General features: G+C 37.9%; 1 protein-coding gene across 2 annotated transcripts in view; it reads left to right on the forward strand.

Moving 5' to 3' along the window:
- Positions 1 to 14,633, forward strand: part of CFAP54 (cilia and flagella associated protein 54) — a 144,366-nt gene that overhangs the window by 87,797 nt on the left and 41,936 nt on the right. For both annotated transcript variants that reach the window (XM_087968133.1, XM_087968134.1), the window contains exons 44-48: positions 542 to 629; positions 6,467 to 6,673; positions 9,162 to 9,228; positions 10,942 to 11,124; positions 12,029 to 12,115. In XM_087968133.1, the coding sequence (XP_087824259.1) occupies positions 542 to 629; positions 6,467 to 6,673; positions 9,162 to 9,228; positions 10,942 to 11,124; positions 12,029 to 12,115 (632 nt within the window). The remainder of the gene's footprint in view (positions 1 to 541; positions 630 to 6,466; positions 6,674 to 9,161; positions 9,229 to 10,941; positions 11,125 to 12,028; positions 12,116 to 14,633) is intronic.

Raw genomic sequence — 14,633 nt, forward strand, 5'->3', positions numbered from 1 at the left:
TTCCTCGGACTCAATCTGGTAATTTCATACAAGAGTCCCCCCCATTTTACACTACTTCAAGCTTGAAATGGGGCACTTTGAATGCAAAAATAATTGGCTTTAAAATATTTTGCAACTTGATATTACAGAAATGGCAATAAAATAAAATAAAATAAAATACAAAATACAAAATGCTAACACAGATTTGTAATAGTTTCCAGAGTCAAATACACTGTATGAAGTATGATGAGCCCTAACTCCATTCTCATTCTGGAAAGCCTTGAAGACCACTTTATTTCAGTAGACCTTTGATCCATAGGGTGATTGTGGGAAATGTTAGCTTATTACCTTTTTAATTGTGGGTAGAGTGTTAAAAATGTATTTCAAAAATGTTATTTGTACTACCATGAGCTTTCTAATTGGATAGTATACTAAAATGGTAGACTAACTAATATAGAAAAACACAGCAATTTATTTTAAAGCAGTCATATTAAGTTTCTTTCTCTAAATATATTTACTATTAAATATTCAAACATTTCCCCCTCAAATTGATGAAAAACAGAAGTTCTTCAAAGAAATAATCAGCATGGTCTCATGGTCCAGGCTTTTCATGAACTTGGAAATCTGCATTTTTTCACAGGAAGCAAAAGGTATTAGCTTCTTACATTTTGTATATCAATCTATACCTTGTAAAATTAATAAAATGTATAATCATTGTAGAGAAATCAATGGGGCACACAAAGTCAAAATTTTCACTAGAATTATAACAACATATTTCATTCTTCTGAATTCCTCTTTGCCTTTTCTTCCATTCTGTTTTGTTAATTCCTTTGAACTAAAAAAAACACCATTACTACTAATTTTTTACTCTCCTTAACTGATTTTTGTTTGTGCCTTCTTCGCTAACTAGTTAACTAGTTGGACTATACCAATATAAGAGAATATTTGTAGTTCAGGATTGAACTGTGGGGTCCTTGGTGCTCTCTGATCTTGGTTGTTTTCTTGCAGATATCTATGGATCTTCTCAATCATCCAGGTCATGGTTGTCCCAAAGATGCTTTTCAAAAGGCGACTTGATTTTGTTTGTTGTTGTTGTTGCTTTTGTTGTTATTAGTTGTGAAGTTGTGTCCGACCCAATGCAACCCCATGGACAACTTTCCTCCAGGCCTTCCTGTCCTCTACCATCTTCTGGAGTCCATTTAAGCCTACACCTACTGCTTTCATCCAGCCACTTCATTCTGTCGTCCCCTTCTTCTGTTGCCCTCAATCTTTCCCAGATTAGGCTCTTCTCCAATGAATCCTTCCTTCTCATTAGGTGGCCTAAGTATTTGAATTTCATCTTCAGGATCTAGCCTTCTAAAGAGCAGTCAGGGTTGATCTCTAGGACTGACTGGTTTGATCACCTTGCAGTCCAAGGGACTTGCAGGAATCTTCTCCAGCACCATAGTTCAAAGGCCTCAATTCTTTGGCACTCAGCCTTTCTTATTGTCCAACTTTCACAGCCATTCATTGCAACTGGGAAAATCATAGCCTTGACTATATTCACTTTTTTTGGTAGGGTGATGTCTCTGCTTTTTAGTATGCTGTCTAGATTTGCCATAGGTTTCCTCCCCAGGAGCCAGCGTCTTTTAATTTCTTGCCTGCAGTCTCCATCTGTGGTGATCTTGGAGCCCAGGCAAATAAAATATGTCACTACTTTCATTTCTTCCCCATCTATTTGCCAGGAATTGAGAGGGCCAGATGTCATGATCTTAGTTTTGTTAATGTTGAGTTTCAAGCCAACTTTTGCACTCTCCTTCTTCACCCACATCAAGAGGCTCTTTAGTTCCTCTTCACTTTCTGCCATTAGAGTGGTATCATCTGCATATCTGAGGTTGTTGATATTTCTCCCGGCAATCTTAATTCCAACTTTTGATTCATCTAGCCCTGCCTTTCTCATGATGTGCTTTGCATATAAATTAAATAGGCAGGGTGATAGTATACAGCCTTGCCGGACTCCTTTACCAATTTTGAACCAATCAGTAGTTCCATGCCCAGTTTTCAATATTGCTTTTTGACCCGCATATAGGTTTCTCAAGAGACAAATAAGATGTTCTGGTACTCCCATCTCTTTGAGAACTTGCCACAATTTGTTGTGATCCACACAATCAAAGGTTTTAGCATAGTCAATGGAGCAGAAATATATGTTTTTTCTGGAACTCCCTAGCTTTCTCCATGAACCAGCGTATGTTGGCAATTGATCTCTAGTTCCTCTGCGTCTTTGAAATCTTGCCTGTACTTCTGGTAGTTTTCGATCTACATACTGCCTAGCTTGTAGGATTTTAAGCAGAACTTTACTAGCATGTGATATGAGTGCATTGGTGTCATAGTTTGAATGTTCTTTGGCATTGCCTTTCTTTGGAATTGGAATGTAAACTGACCTTTTCCAATCCTGTGGCCACTGTTGAGTTTTCCAAATTTGCTGGCAAATTGAGTATCACTTTTACTGCATCATCTTTTAAGATTTTGAATAGCTCAGCTGGAATACTGTCACCTCCACTAGCTTTGTTGTTGCTCAAAATTCCTAAGGCCCATTTCACATCACATTCTAGGATGTCTGGCTCGAGGTCAGTGACCATCCCATCGTGGTTATCAGGGACATTAAGCTCGTTCTTGTATAGTTCTTCTATGTAATTTTGCCACTTCTTCTTAATCGCTTCTGCCTCTGTTAGGTCCCTGCCATTTTGGTCCTTTATCATGCCAATCTTTGCATGAAACGTTCCCTTCATATCTCCAATTTTCTTGAAGAGATCTCTTGTCCTCCCTTTTCTATTGTTTTCTTCTATTTCTTTGCACTGTTCATTTAAGAAGGTATTCTTATCTCTTCTAGCTATTCTCTGGAATTCTGCATTCAATTGGGTGTTTCTTTCTCTTTCTCCCTTGCCTTTTGCCTCCCTTCTTTCCTCAGCTATTTGCAAAGCTTCCTCAGACAGCAATTTTGCTTTCTTGCATTTCTTTTTCTTTGGGATGGTTTTAGTTGCTACCTCTTGTACAATGTTGCGAGCCTCCGTCCATAGTTCTTCAGGCACGCTGTCTATCAGATCTAATTCCTTAAATCTATTTGTTACCTCTACTATATATTCATCAGGGATATGATTTAGTTCATACCTGAGTGGCCTAGTAGTTTTCCCTACTTTCTTCAATTTAGGCCTAAATTTTGCAACGAGAAGCTCATGATGTGAGCCACAGTCAGCTCCTGGTCTTGTTTTTACTGACTGTATAGAGTTTCTCCATCTTTGGTTGCAGAACACATGGTCAATCTGATTTCTGTGTTGATTGTCTGGTGATGTCCATGTGTAGAGCCTTCTGTTGTGTTGTTCTATCAGCCTGTGCTCTGCTTCATTTTGTACTCCAAGGCCAACTTGCTTGTTATTCCGGTTTTCTTTTGGCTTCCTACTTTAGCATCCCAATCCCCCATGATGATAAGGACATCATTTTTTGGTGCTAATTCTATAAGATGTGGTAGGGCTTCATTGAACCGATCAGTTTCATCCTCTTTAGCACCAATGGTTGGGGCATAGATTTAGACTACTGTGATGTTGAATGGTTTTCCTTGGATTTGAACTGAGATAATTCTGTCATTTTGGGTATTGCTTTTCCTACTCTTTTATTGACTATGAAGACTACTCCATTTCTTCTGAGGAATTCTTGCCCGCAGTAGTATACCTGATGGTCATCTGAATTAAATTCACCCATTCCTGTCCATTTTAGCTAACTGCTTCCTAAGATGTCAATGTTCAGTCTTGTCATCTCTTGTTTGACCATGTCAGGCTTGGAGGGATCTTCATGACCATGTCCAGCTTGGATGGATCTTTCATGGATCTTACATTCCAGGTTCCTATGGAGAACAGACCTTTACAGCATCGGACTTTCCTTTCACCACCAGATGCATCCACAGCTGAGCATCCTTTAGGCTTTGGCCCAGTCGTTTCACTCTTTCTGGCGCTACTAGTACTAGCCCTCTCCTCTTCCCCAGTAGCATATTGGACACCTTTTGACCTGAGGGGCTCATCTTCCAGCATCATATCTTTTTGCCTTGTGGTACTGTCCATGGGGTTTTCATGGCAAAGATACTGGAGTGGGTTGCCATTTCCTTCTCCAATGGATCACATTTTGTCAGAACTCTCTGCTATGACCTGTCTGTCTTGGGTGGCCCTGCATAGCATAGCTCACAGCTTAATTGAGCTACACAAGCCCTTTTGCCACAAGGCAGTAATTCATGAAAGAGACTTTCTTAGTTTAAAAAAAAAATGCTTCTCATCCAAGAAGCTTCTTCAGTTCTAACTGAATAGTGGGGAATGGAATGATTTATATTCTTTGCAGTCATCTGGTTGTTAGGACTCCGAACATTGGTCAAAATACTGATCTCTGTGTGGGTGTTTTCTGTATACTTCAATGTTGAGGTTTCTGCCTCCCTTAAAGTATACTGTGCAATCCAGGAAAGCCAGACTATTTCCTTTAACTTCTTCTGGTACTTGGACCCAGAGTTGATGTTGAAGGCTTCCCTTTCTTGTGGTTTAATCTTGATCCAAGTATCTTCCACATACCTTTACCAGTCAGTGGGTAGAATTCCTGTAAAGGAGTTTAGGGGTTTGGTATCTACTTCTTCCATGTAGAAATTGGTCACAATGGGCAACACAGATGAACCCATGGTGTAATCGTGTTTTTTATCTGTAGAAATCTTCATTGTATTTACAATAGGTAGTGATCAGGCAGAAGTCCAGCATGGCACACGGGATGAGATTAGTTCTTTCGCCTAATGTGCTGCCTTATAGCAATTGTTTCTTCATTACTATGACAGCTTTCATTGTTGGAATGCAGGTGAAGAGTGAAGAAACCATAGTCTCATCTGGATCTAGTTTAATTTCTAAACCTTGCTGACAAAATCCTGTGAATTGTTGATGTGATGGGTGTGTTGCTTACCAGAGGAGCTAATAAAGTGATTAGATGATTAGCAATGTTGAAGGTTACGGAGTTGATGCTGTTAACAATTGAACTGAGTGAAATTCCCTCTTTGTTGATTTTGGGAAGTCCATGTATGCATGGAGTGGCTTCCCCAGGGTTAAAGGCAGTAGTATTGTGGTTTGTCAATGGCCTGGTCCTTCAGTAGTTATTGCAAGAAATCAATGACCTTTTTAAAAATAACTACTTGATTACAACTGGTTGCCAAGTGCCCCATTTTCAGTTTTCTCTGCCAGCTTCCCAAGAAAGTTAGTGGAGAAGCTGGCAGGGAAAATTGCAAATTATTACTGCCCGCTGAATAATTCACCTCTACCATCTTCTGCAGACAAATCACCATGGGGACAACTTGCCGTGAGGACAACTTGCTGCAAGTGGCCAGAGGGAGAGGCAGGTGGGTGAGTGAGGCTGGGGGGCTTCCCATTTTCATATCCCACACCACTGCCGCAGTATTGGACTTGGCTGCAGCTGTCATGCCAGGCTCCACATCTGGCATGCCGGCAGCAACAGCAGATGTGTACCCAATGTGGCAGCAACAGCAATGGCTCCATGCCCAGCATGGTGGTAGCATCAGCAGTAGCTCCAGGCCTGGTGTTGTAGTATCAGCAGCAGTGGTTCTGTACCTGGCATGGTGGCGACATCAATGGTAGTAGCTTCTCATTCGGCACAGTGGTGGCATCAGTAGTAGCTCTGTGCTACATGTGGTGTGAAAATGGAAAGACCCTGCTGCTTGCCCCGATTTGCTCTGCGCTCTGTCTATCTACTTGCCTGCCTGCCCACCTCTCTGGATGCCCGCAGTGAGTTGACCCCATGTTGATTGGTTGTGTGGAGTTGTGCGGCAATTTCATGGTGGTGAGTTGGCAGAGGCAAGTTGGCGGTGGCAAGCTGCAGCAGTAAGTTGCCCATGACGAGCTGGTGATGGCGAGTTATCTTAGATCCTATATTCATGTGGGGTGGGGGACTGACATACTTCATTGAGCTGCAGAAATGAAATACGGATTTTTGGGATCCCCACTTAGTTTCTGCATCTGAGGACAGGAGTTCACCTTCTCTTCATTTGCAGAGGGGAACTCCTGCACTGTACTGGAAAAATAAAGCAGGGATCTTGGAAGATCCAAGGCTTGTTTCTTCAGCTGTGCACAGGAGTTCCCTTTCACTCAAAGAAAGGACCTTCCTGCCTTTCTTCAGTAGGTAGCTCTTTCATTCCTTCCATTTAATGACCCTCATGGTTGCTTAACAAATGATACTGGAGAGCTGGGATCACAGTCCTTGAGTAAAGCAGTTGTGGACATCACATTTAACAACAACTTAACTCATCACTGAGATTCCAGGCCATAATTTTGGTCATAAGTCAAGGACTATGTCTACTTTATTTGCTTTCTATTACTTTCTACTTCCATTGCATTTAACCATAGAGATATGCAAAATAAAATATTATCTTTTTACCTTCCATTTGAATATCAGTAATGTAAGTTCTAATGTATCTCAGAATTGCTTTCAAATGCTGGTGTCAGGGCCTTGATGCAGTTCTCAAAATGGATGATGCACTTCATCAGTGGCAAGAATTAGATGACTCATCAGAGAAAACCACTGGTAATTTGTCAGAAACATCTCAAGTTTATTCTGAGAAGTTTATTTCTCGGGCTGGAATTTGGGGTTGCCTACAAGGAGCAACCTTAGCAGCTAAAATAGCTCAGTGAGTATTTTTTCTATTTGCTAATCTACAATTTAATTTTTTTACTTAATGATTTAATTTCACAGAAATTCAGACCAATGATTCATACATATTACGTTTATTATGAATACAGGACTTTCTCTGTTCCAACTAAAAAAATATATCTTACAATCCTATATCATGTTATATTCTTATTGTTTTTAGCATTGTCACATGATTTTATACAAATTCCTGGTAGGTAGAATAACATAAAATTTTTACATGTTAAATTTACATCTTGGATTTCCATTATAAAGAAATATAGTAAGTTTGGGAAAATAAATAATAAAATTGAAAATATAAACGGTAAATCGAAACAGACTGCAGATACAGCTGAAGTCCTCAGAACCGTGAAATAAAACAAATGTGATAAACATATAGTTCTCACTTAAATGCCGACCATTCAAAATTATAAAAAAGGTAAAGGAGTCCCTGCAGAATTGACTCCACTAGTCATTGCTGCTATAAGGGCAGTGCTCTTTACTACTGGTTCTGTAGGCATGGCTTGGTGGGTGTGGCAGGGGAAGGATGCTGTCAAATCTCCAGTCAGAGGTGGTATTTGCTGGTTCTGCGAACTCGAAATTTCTGCTACCAGTTCTCCAGAACTGGTCAGAACCTGCTGAAATACTACCTTTGATTCAGACCCCCTTCATTTTTGTCAATTTAGCATTGGGGCGTGCATAAGCGCACCAACGTGCCTACCGTCCCTGTCCTATTGTTTCTCTTATTCTTTTATTTTTCTTATATGTACCCATTTCATGTATTCACAACTATGTATACACTTATACTTATTATCTTGTAAACAATTGGCAAATCAAATAAATAAATAAATAAATAAGTAAATTTTGTTATGCTGCAGCCTGATTCTACAGTTGTTGAAGTTCATTGCTCATTAATCTACACTCAGTTCCCATAATGACAAAGTGAAAACAGAATTTCAGAAATATCTATAAAACTGAAATATCACATTGGCATAAATATTCATACCCTTCACTCAGTACTTTGTTGAAGCACCTTTGGCAGCAATTACTCCCTCAAGTCTTTTTTAGTTTGATGCGACAAACTTTGCACACCTGGATTGGGGGATTTTTAGCCATTGTTCTTTGCAAATCCTCTCAAGCTCAGTCATGTTGTGATTGTTAGTGGACAGCCATTTACAGGTCCCTCCAGAGATGTTCAATAGAGGTCAAGTCAGGGCTCTGGCTGGGCCGCTCTAGGACATTCACAGAGTTGTCCCTAAGCCATTCCTGAGTTGTCTTGGCTGTATGCTTAGGATTGTTGACATGTTGGAAAGTGAACCTTCAGCCCAGTCTGAGATCCTGAGTGCGGTGGGACAGGTTTTCATTGAGAATATCCTTTACTTTGCTCTATTCAGCTTTCCCTCAAACCTGACCAGTCCCTGCTGCTGAAAAACACCCCCACAGCATGATGCTTCACTGTTGGGATGATATTGGGCAAGTGATGAGCAGTGCCTAATTTCCTCCAGACATAGAATTCAGGCCAAACAGTTCAATCTTGGTTTTATCTGATCAGAGATAAATCTTGTTCATCCCAATATGAGAGTCCTTCAGGTGCTTTTGTTTTGCAAACTCCAAATGGGCTTTCATAAGTTTTGCACTGATGAGAGGTTTCTGTCTAATCAGTCTAGCATAAAGCCCAGATCAGTGGAGGGCTGTAGTAATAGTTGTCCTTCTGGAACTCTGTCCCATCTCCAAATAGAATCTCTGGAGCTCAATCAGAGTGACCTTTGGATTCTTGGTCACCTCTCTTACTAAGGCCATTCTCCCCCAATTGCTCTGAGTGGGTGACCAGTTCTTGGAAGAGTCCTGGTTGTTCCAAACCTCTTCCATTTTAGAATTATGGAGGGCATTGTGCCCTTAGGAACCTTCAGTGCAGCATACATTTAACTGTAGCCTTCACCAGATCTGTGCCTTACAATAATCCTGTCTCTGAGCTCTGCAGGCAGTTCCTTTGACCTTGTGGCTTTTGCACTGCTACAGTAGGCATTGTCAGCTGTGAGACCTTCTATAGAGAGGTCTCACAGAGGTGTGTGCTTTTCCAAATCCTGACCAATCAATTTAATGGAGTCCAATCAAAGTGTAGAAACATGTCAGCAATGATCAAAAGCAATGGGGGAGGCATCAGAGTTAAATGTCAAATAATGTTGCAAAGGTTCTAAATGCTTATGCCAATGTGATATTCAGTTTTTAAAAATAAATTTACAAACATTTCTAAAATTATGTTTTCTCTTTGTCATTATGATGTACTGAGTGTAGATTAATGAGAAAAAAATGTATTTCAACAACTGTAGAATCAGGCTGCAGCATAACAAAATTGACAAGAGTGAAGGGGGTTTGAATACTTGATGAAATCTGTAAAAAAAAATCTTTATTTGAAAGCTCAAATACTTACTTTATAAATCAGTCACAAACAACACTGTTTAACTATATTGCTTATTTTTTGCATTTAGGCATTCATTACAATATAACATTAAACTAAGAACCAAAACCTGCATTTTATCTGCTATACTCTTCAAGGTAATTAATATATGTATTAAAAATTAGACATTATATAGTAATCTGTAGATAAACTTTCGTTATTGAATTGCAAATAGAAAATTATGCTGTGATATGGTAAATGTGCATGCATATGGATAGATGCTTGGCATTGTTTATTATAAGCCCACATAAATTTATTTGTTTATTTATTTAATTTACTTACTTACTTTATATATTATGGAAAATCTGGAGAGTACTTTGATATCAAATAACATTAATTGGTAATTATCATGGAGCTATATTACAGATAAAATGGTTATCATAATTCTTATGCAAATGTGTAAGTAATATGCTTTCATTTATACATGCAAGTCAGGAAATAAGCCAGTTAAAGGAATCAGCCAATAGTACCTATTAGAGAAGAAAGAAATGTAGAATACTTTATAATTCCACCAACATTAGTATTTTCAAAACAAATAATGCAGAACACTTGCTCAATGTTTTGCATTATAGTGCAGTATATACTTTTCAGTCCATTACAGGATTCAATCCATGGATCAGCAAATAGTCTATTGCAGCGGTCCCCAATCTTTCCACCTTGGCGGTCAGGCCCGGGGAGGGGTGGTGGTGGTGTGAATGGCAGGTGCAAACGCACATGCACAGCTCCATTGGTGTGAGCATCAGGTGTGCGTGCCTTCCACTCGTGCAAATGGAGCTTGGAGCATGAGCAGAGGGTGCTTGAGCTGAGGGCACTTGTGTTCGAGTGTGAGCCTTGACGAATAAAGTTAATCAGATGGCTCTGATCTCTAGAGTTTTCGGATCTTTTGGAATAGTCATTCAAGAGATTTATTCCCTGCTCCCTCCCTTCTCTCCCTATATTCTTAAATTGACATTTCTCTTCCAGCTACTTCTATGGTTAAAATTTAAAAAACAAACAAATGCTCACCATGGCTTATTTGGCAATAATTAGGCTTATCTTTTTTTGATAATAAAGTTACTAATTTGTTCAATTCAGGTCTGCGTTACTTTAAAATTAGTAATATCAGCATTCTCTGCTTACTTTCTTCCACTATTCCTGCCTCTTCCACTTTCTTGATTATGTTTTTCCTACTACCTAGTATCAGATCAAATGTAGCTAATCAATTTATTTTCTCTAATCACTGAAGTGGAAATGTATCAGCAGTAGGATTGTGCAAAGTATTTGAAAAACATGCTGTACAGTAATGAGAGCAAAGCATATCCTTTGGAACCACTGAAGTAATTGGGAGTACAGCACCTTAATGCTCTCCCTGTTTGAGTATGTGCAGATGCACGGCAATTTTATTTTCTAAAAATTGCAGGAAGTGCTACCATTGCTTGCGTGTGAAGAAAGCAAGGTATAGTCTTTGTAATAGTTGCATGAGCCCCTTGATGAGTGCAATTTTTGAGGAAGGGAACTTTGCTCAGACAAATGCACTTTGCAAAACACTTCTTTCAGATGCTTTGAAGTACCTTAATATAAATCTAATACGTGTTTGCAACTAAATAGTTGTTTTAACTGATTTGTGTGTAAAAACCCCTTTCACCTCATATTTAGTTAATAAAAACAGTTTATAATCGGAAAGTAAGGCAATCCTGCAAAGTGGCTTGATCCTGTTTATTATAGCTCAGTATTATATTTGGTTTCATTTTAGGAGTTTGAAGCATTAGAAATTAATTAAATGTGTTTATACCTGTATAGAACTTGAATATTGTTATTATTCTGTATTTCAGTCTTTGTTTAGAGCCTCACTACCACATCCTAAAGCTGATTGTGACTTTGCACAATATGAAACAGACATATTAATTCCTGGCATTGATTTATTTGTGGATTACTATAGAGCTGATATTGCAACAGTTATTGCAAATCTCAGTTTTGTTCTGCATGAATTGCATTGCAGAAGGCAAAATCTAATAGTAAGTATTATAAAGGATATAGTATATTTATACTTCTTAGAGGTATAATTTATAATATTGATTAACATGTTTTTTTTCACTCTTAACTACATGGGATCAAACAGTCAATAATACATACAGTTATGCATCTTTTTAATTATATAACTGATTCTATGGTTGCTTGCTTAGAATAAATACACTTGCTAAATAAATTTACAGATAAAGTTGCATGTATAGATATAAATCATAAAATTCATAAAATTTGTCATATAAGGATATAGTTTGTCTAATATGTTCTTGAACTGATTTCCCCCCATTTGTATATAGTCTCAGCAAATTGATCTATCTGGGTTGGGAGGCTAAGCAGGGTTGGGCCTGTTAAGATTTGGGGCAGGACAAAATACCAGAATTGTAAGCTACACTGGGAAATTAAAAAGAGAGGAAGGAAGGGGAAGAGGAGGAAATACGAAGATACTTCATGGAAATATTGCTTCCTATTGCGTAACTTAAAATTTGCTAAATTAGCTTTCTAAAATAGAATTAAAATTTATATTCACAATTCTAAACATATTAATTTAGTACTTATTTTAGAGCTATGTTCAGTAACATCGAAAGCTGCCTTATGCCAAAGTATCGTTTCAGCTTTGACTTACAAGAGATTAAACTTGAGGTCTGCTGCATACAAAGCATTTTTTCTTACCACCAAACTGCTGTACTGGCATTAAATATTACGTCAATTGAGATCTCTTCTCTACATCTTTGAAAATTCTGATGAGCTTTACACATTAGCGAAATGTCTTGCTGAACAATCTGCCCAGGTCCACTATGCATGCTTTGGATTGCATATTGTTTTGAACTGTACCACAAAAGTTGAAGAAAGTTATAAGTACATATAAATAAATACATTGTCATATTTTTTTTGCAGATTTTGCCATTGTTCACATTATATCAGTACTTTGTGTCAGAAATTTGTCGAAATGAAATTAAGTGTATTGAAGGAAGGATTCTAAAGGTAAATGTACCAAAATATTTTATTAAAAATAATTTAATGCAACTTGGTTATTGTGCCATTTCGTGAGGCCATTCAGTTGTCAAAACAGAAAACAGATTGCTAAAGCCAAGCAATCCTCTTGTTATATGTTCTTTTTAAATACTGTTTAATTTTTATTTTTCCCTTTTTGAAGAGTTCTGGCACAAACTTCTAAATTCAGTGAGTGATGAAGAAAACAATTCTTAGGACTTTCATTCAACTTTTGGATCTGATGATTTCTTGTGAGAACTACATTGCTACATTTTAGGAACAGATACTCAAACTCTCCTTATTACTTCACTTGGACTTGTTTCTGTATTTACAAATACATGTTTACATAAATATACAATCATGTGAAAAAGAAAGTACACCCGGGTTGAGTTCTATTGTTTTATGTATCAGGACATGGTAAAAATCACCTGGTCCTTAGCAGTTCTTAAAGTAGATAAATACAACCTCAGATGAATAACAACACAGGACATTTTATACCATGTCATCATTTATTTTACAAAAACAAGGGCAAAATAGAGAAGCCATGTATGAAAAAAAATAGTACACCTTATGGCTCAACAGCTTGTAGAACCATCTTTAGCAGCAATATCCTGAAGTAATCATTTTCTGTAAGACTTCATTAGTCTCTCACATTGTGGAGGAATTCTTTTTTACAACATTGCTTCAGTTCATTGAGGTTTGTGGACATTTGTTTATGCACAGCTCGCTTGAGATCCTGTCACAGCATTTCAATGGGGTTGAGGCTTGGACTTTGGCCAGTGCAAAACCTTGATTCTTTCTTTTTTCGGCCATTTTGTGGTTAATTGTTGGTCTGCTTGGGATCATTGTCATGATCTAATGTCAGTCAAGCTTTAGCTACTGGACAAATGGCCTCACATTTGACTCAAGAATATTTTGGTATGCAGAGGAGTTCATGGTTGACTTAATGACTGCAAAGTGCCCAAGGCCTGGACCTGCAAAACAAGCCCAAATTATCATCCATCCACCACTGTGCTTGACAGTTGGTATACAATTTTGTGTTGATATGCTGTGTTTGGGTTTTGCCAAACCAAACTCTGCATTATGGCCAATTGTTTCCACTTTGGTCTTGCTGCCCAAAGGCTTGTTCCAGAATCTTGTGATTTGTTCAGATGTAACTTTGCAAACCTAAGCCTGCTGCCATATTCTTTTTAAAGAGGGCTTTCTCCTAGCAATCCTTCCAAAGAAACCATACTTTTTCAATATTTTTCTAATTGTACTGTCATGAACTTTAACATTTAACATGCTAACTGAGGCCTGTAGAATCTGAGATGTAACTTTGGATTTTTTGCAATTTTTCTGAGCATTGCATGATCTGACCTTGGGGTGAATTTGCTGGGATACCTACTCCTGAGAAAATTGATAGCTAGTATAGGGTTTCCTGCATGAGCTGGGGGTTGGACTAGAAGACCTCCAAGGCTTTTCCAATTCCGTTATTCTATTTTATCTACATGTTTCTGATTTTGATTGCTTTGTGCAGACTAAATGGAAGGATTATGTTGCTTTGTTTATGTGTTGAACTTCAGTGTGTACCATCTGCATGAATTTTCAGACTCTTATTATTTTAGCTTGTTTGTGGAGTGTTGCTGGCAGATAACCAATACAGAATTGTACACTGTGCATTCATGCATTAGTAAGAGAAAAGACTACAAGCAGAAATATTTATTCTTTACTATTGTTGCTGTTCATAAACTGTGCTAAATTTTTCCTGGGCTAGAATAGTTATTTATAGAAATAAACTGGAAAAGATACGTTTCTGTTATTGATAAGCTGCTACCTGGCTGTGGCAAGAAAATATATTTTTTCTTTTATGTGCATATTCCTATATTGCCTATTTTAGAATACAGAAACTACATGAGTTTTGACAAAATTTATAGTGATGAAGTTGTAGGATATTGTCAGACCTACAAGGTAGAGCTAAAATTTACACTTTGTTTTCAGAGTGGAGCTCATCCATATGAAATCTGAATAATCATCACATTTTAAATTGTAGGGGATTGCAGGGACTTATTTATAATGTGGTACTGTTCTCCAGCAAACAGTTTTATGCCATTGCATTATGCATAACTGAACCTGTAAAATTTGCTTTGAATTATTTGTTATAGTGGAGTAGCTTTTCATATTTCTTTAATAACTTGAGAATAACAACATAGCATGATAATATCACTAGCACTAGAACTTAGACTAATATACTGCTCCACAGTGCTTTACAGCACTCTTTGAACTGTTTCCAAATGTCAGTGTATTGTTTCTAACCATCTGGGTCCTCATTTTATTGACCTCAGAAGGATGGAAGGCTGAGTTAACCTTCAATTGGTTAGTATCAAACTCCTGGCTGTGGGCAGAGTTAGCCTGTAGTACTGCATTCTAACCACTGTGCCACCACAGCTCGTTGAAATACTTGTTGCAACTAGTTCTATTCCATCATGATTTCTTTTAGAAATTATCTATGAGAGGAAACTAATTGTTT

The sequence above is a fragment of the Notechis scutatus genome, chromosome 6, assembly GCF_049901735.1.
Source record: "Notechis scutatus isolate UNSWTSFEM ecotype Mainland chromosome 6, rNotScu1.2, whole genome shotgun sequence".
In the NCBI taxonomy this organism is placed as follows: domain Eukaryota; kingdom Metazoa; phylum Chordata; class Lepidosauria; order Squamata; family Elapidae; genus Notechis; species Notechis scutatus.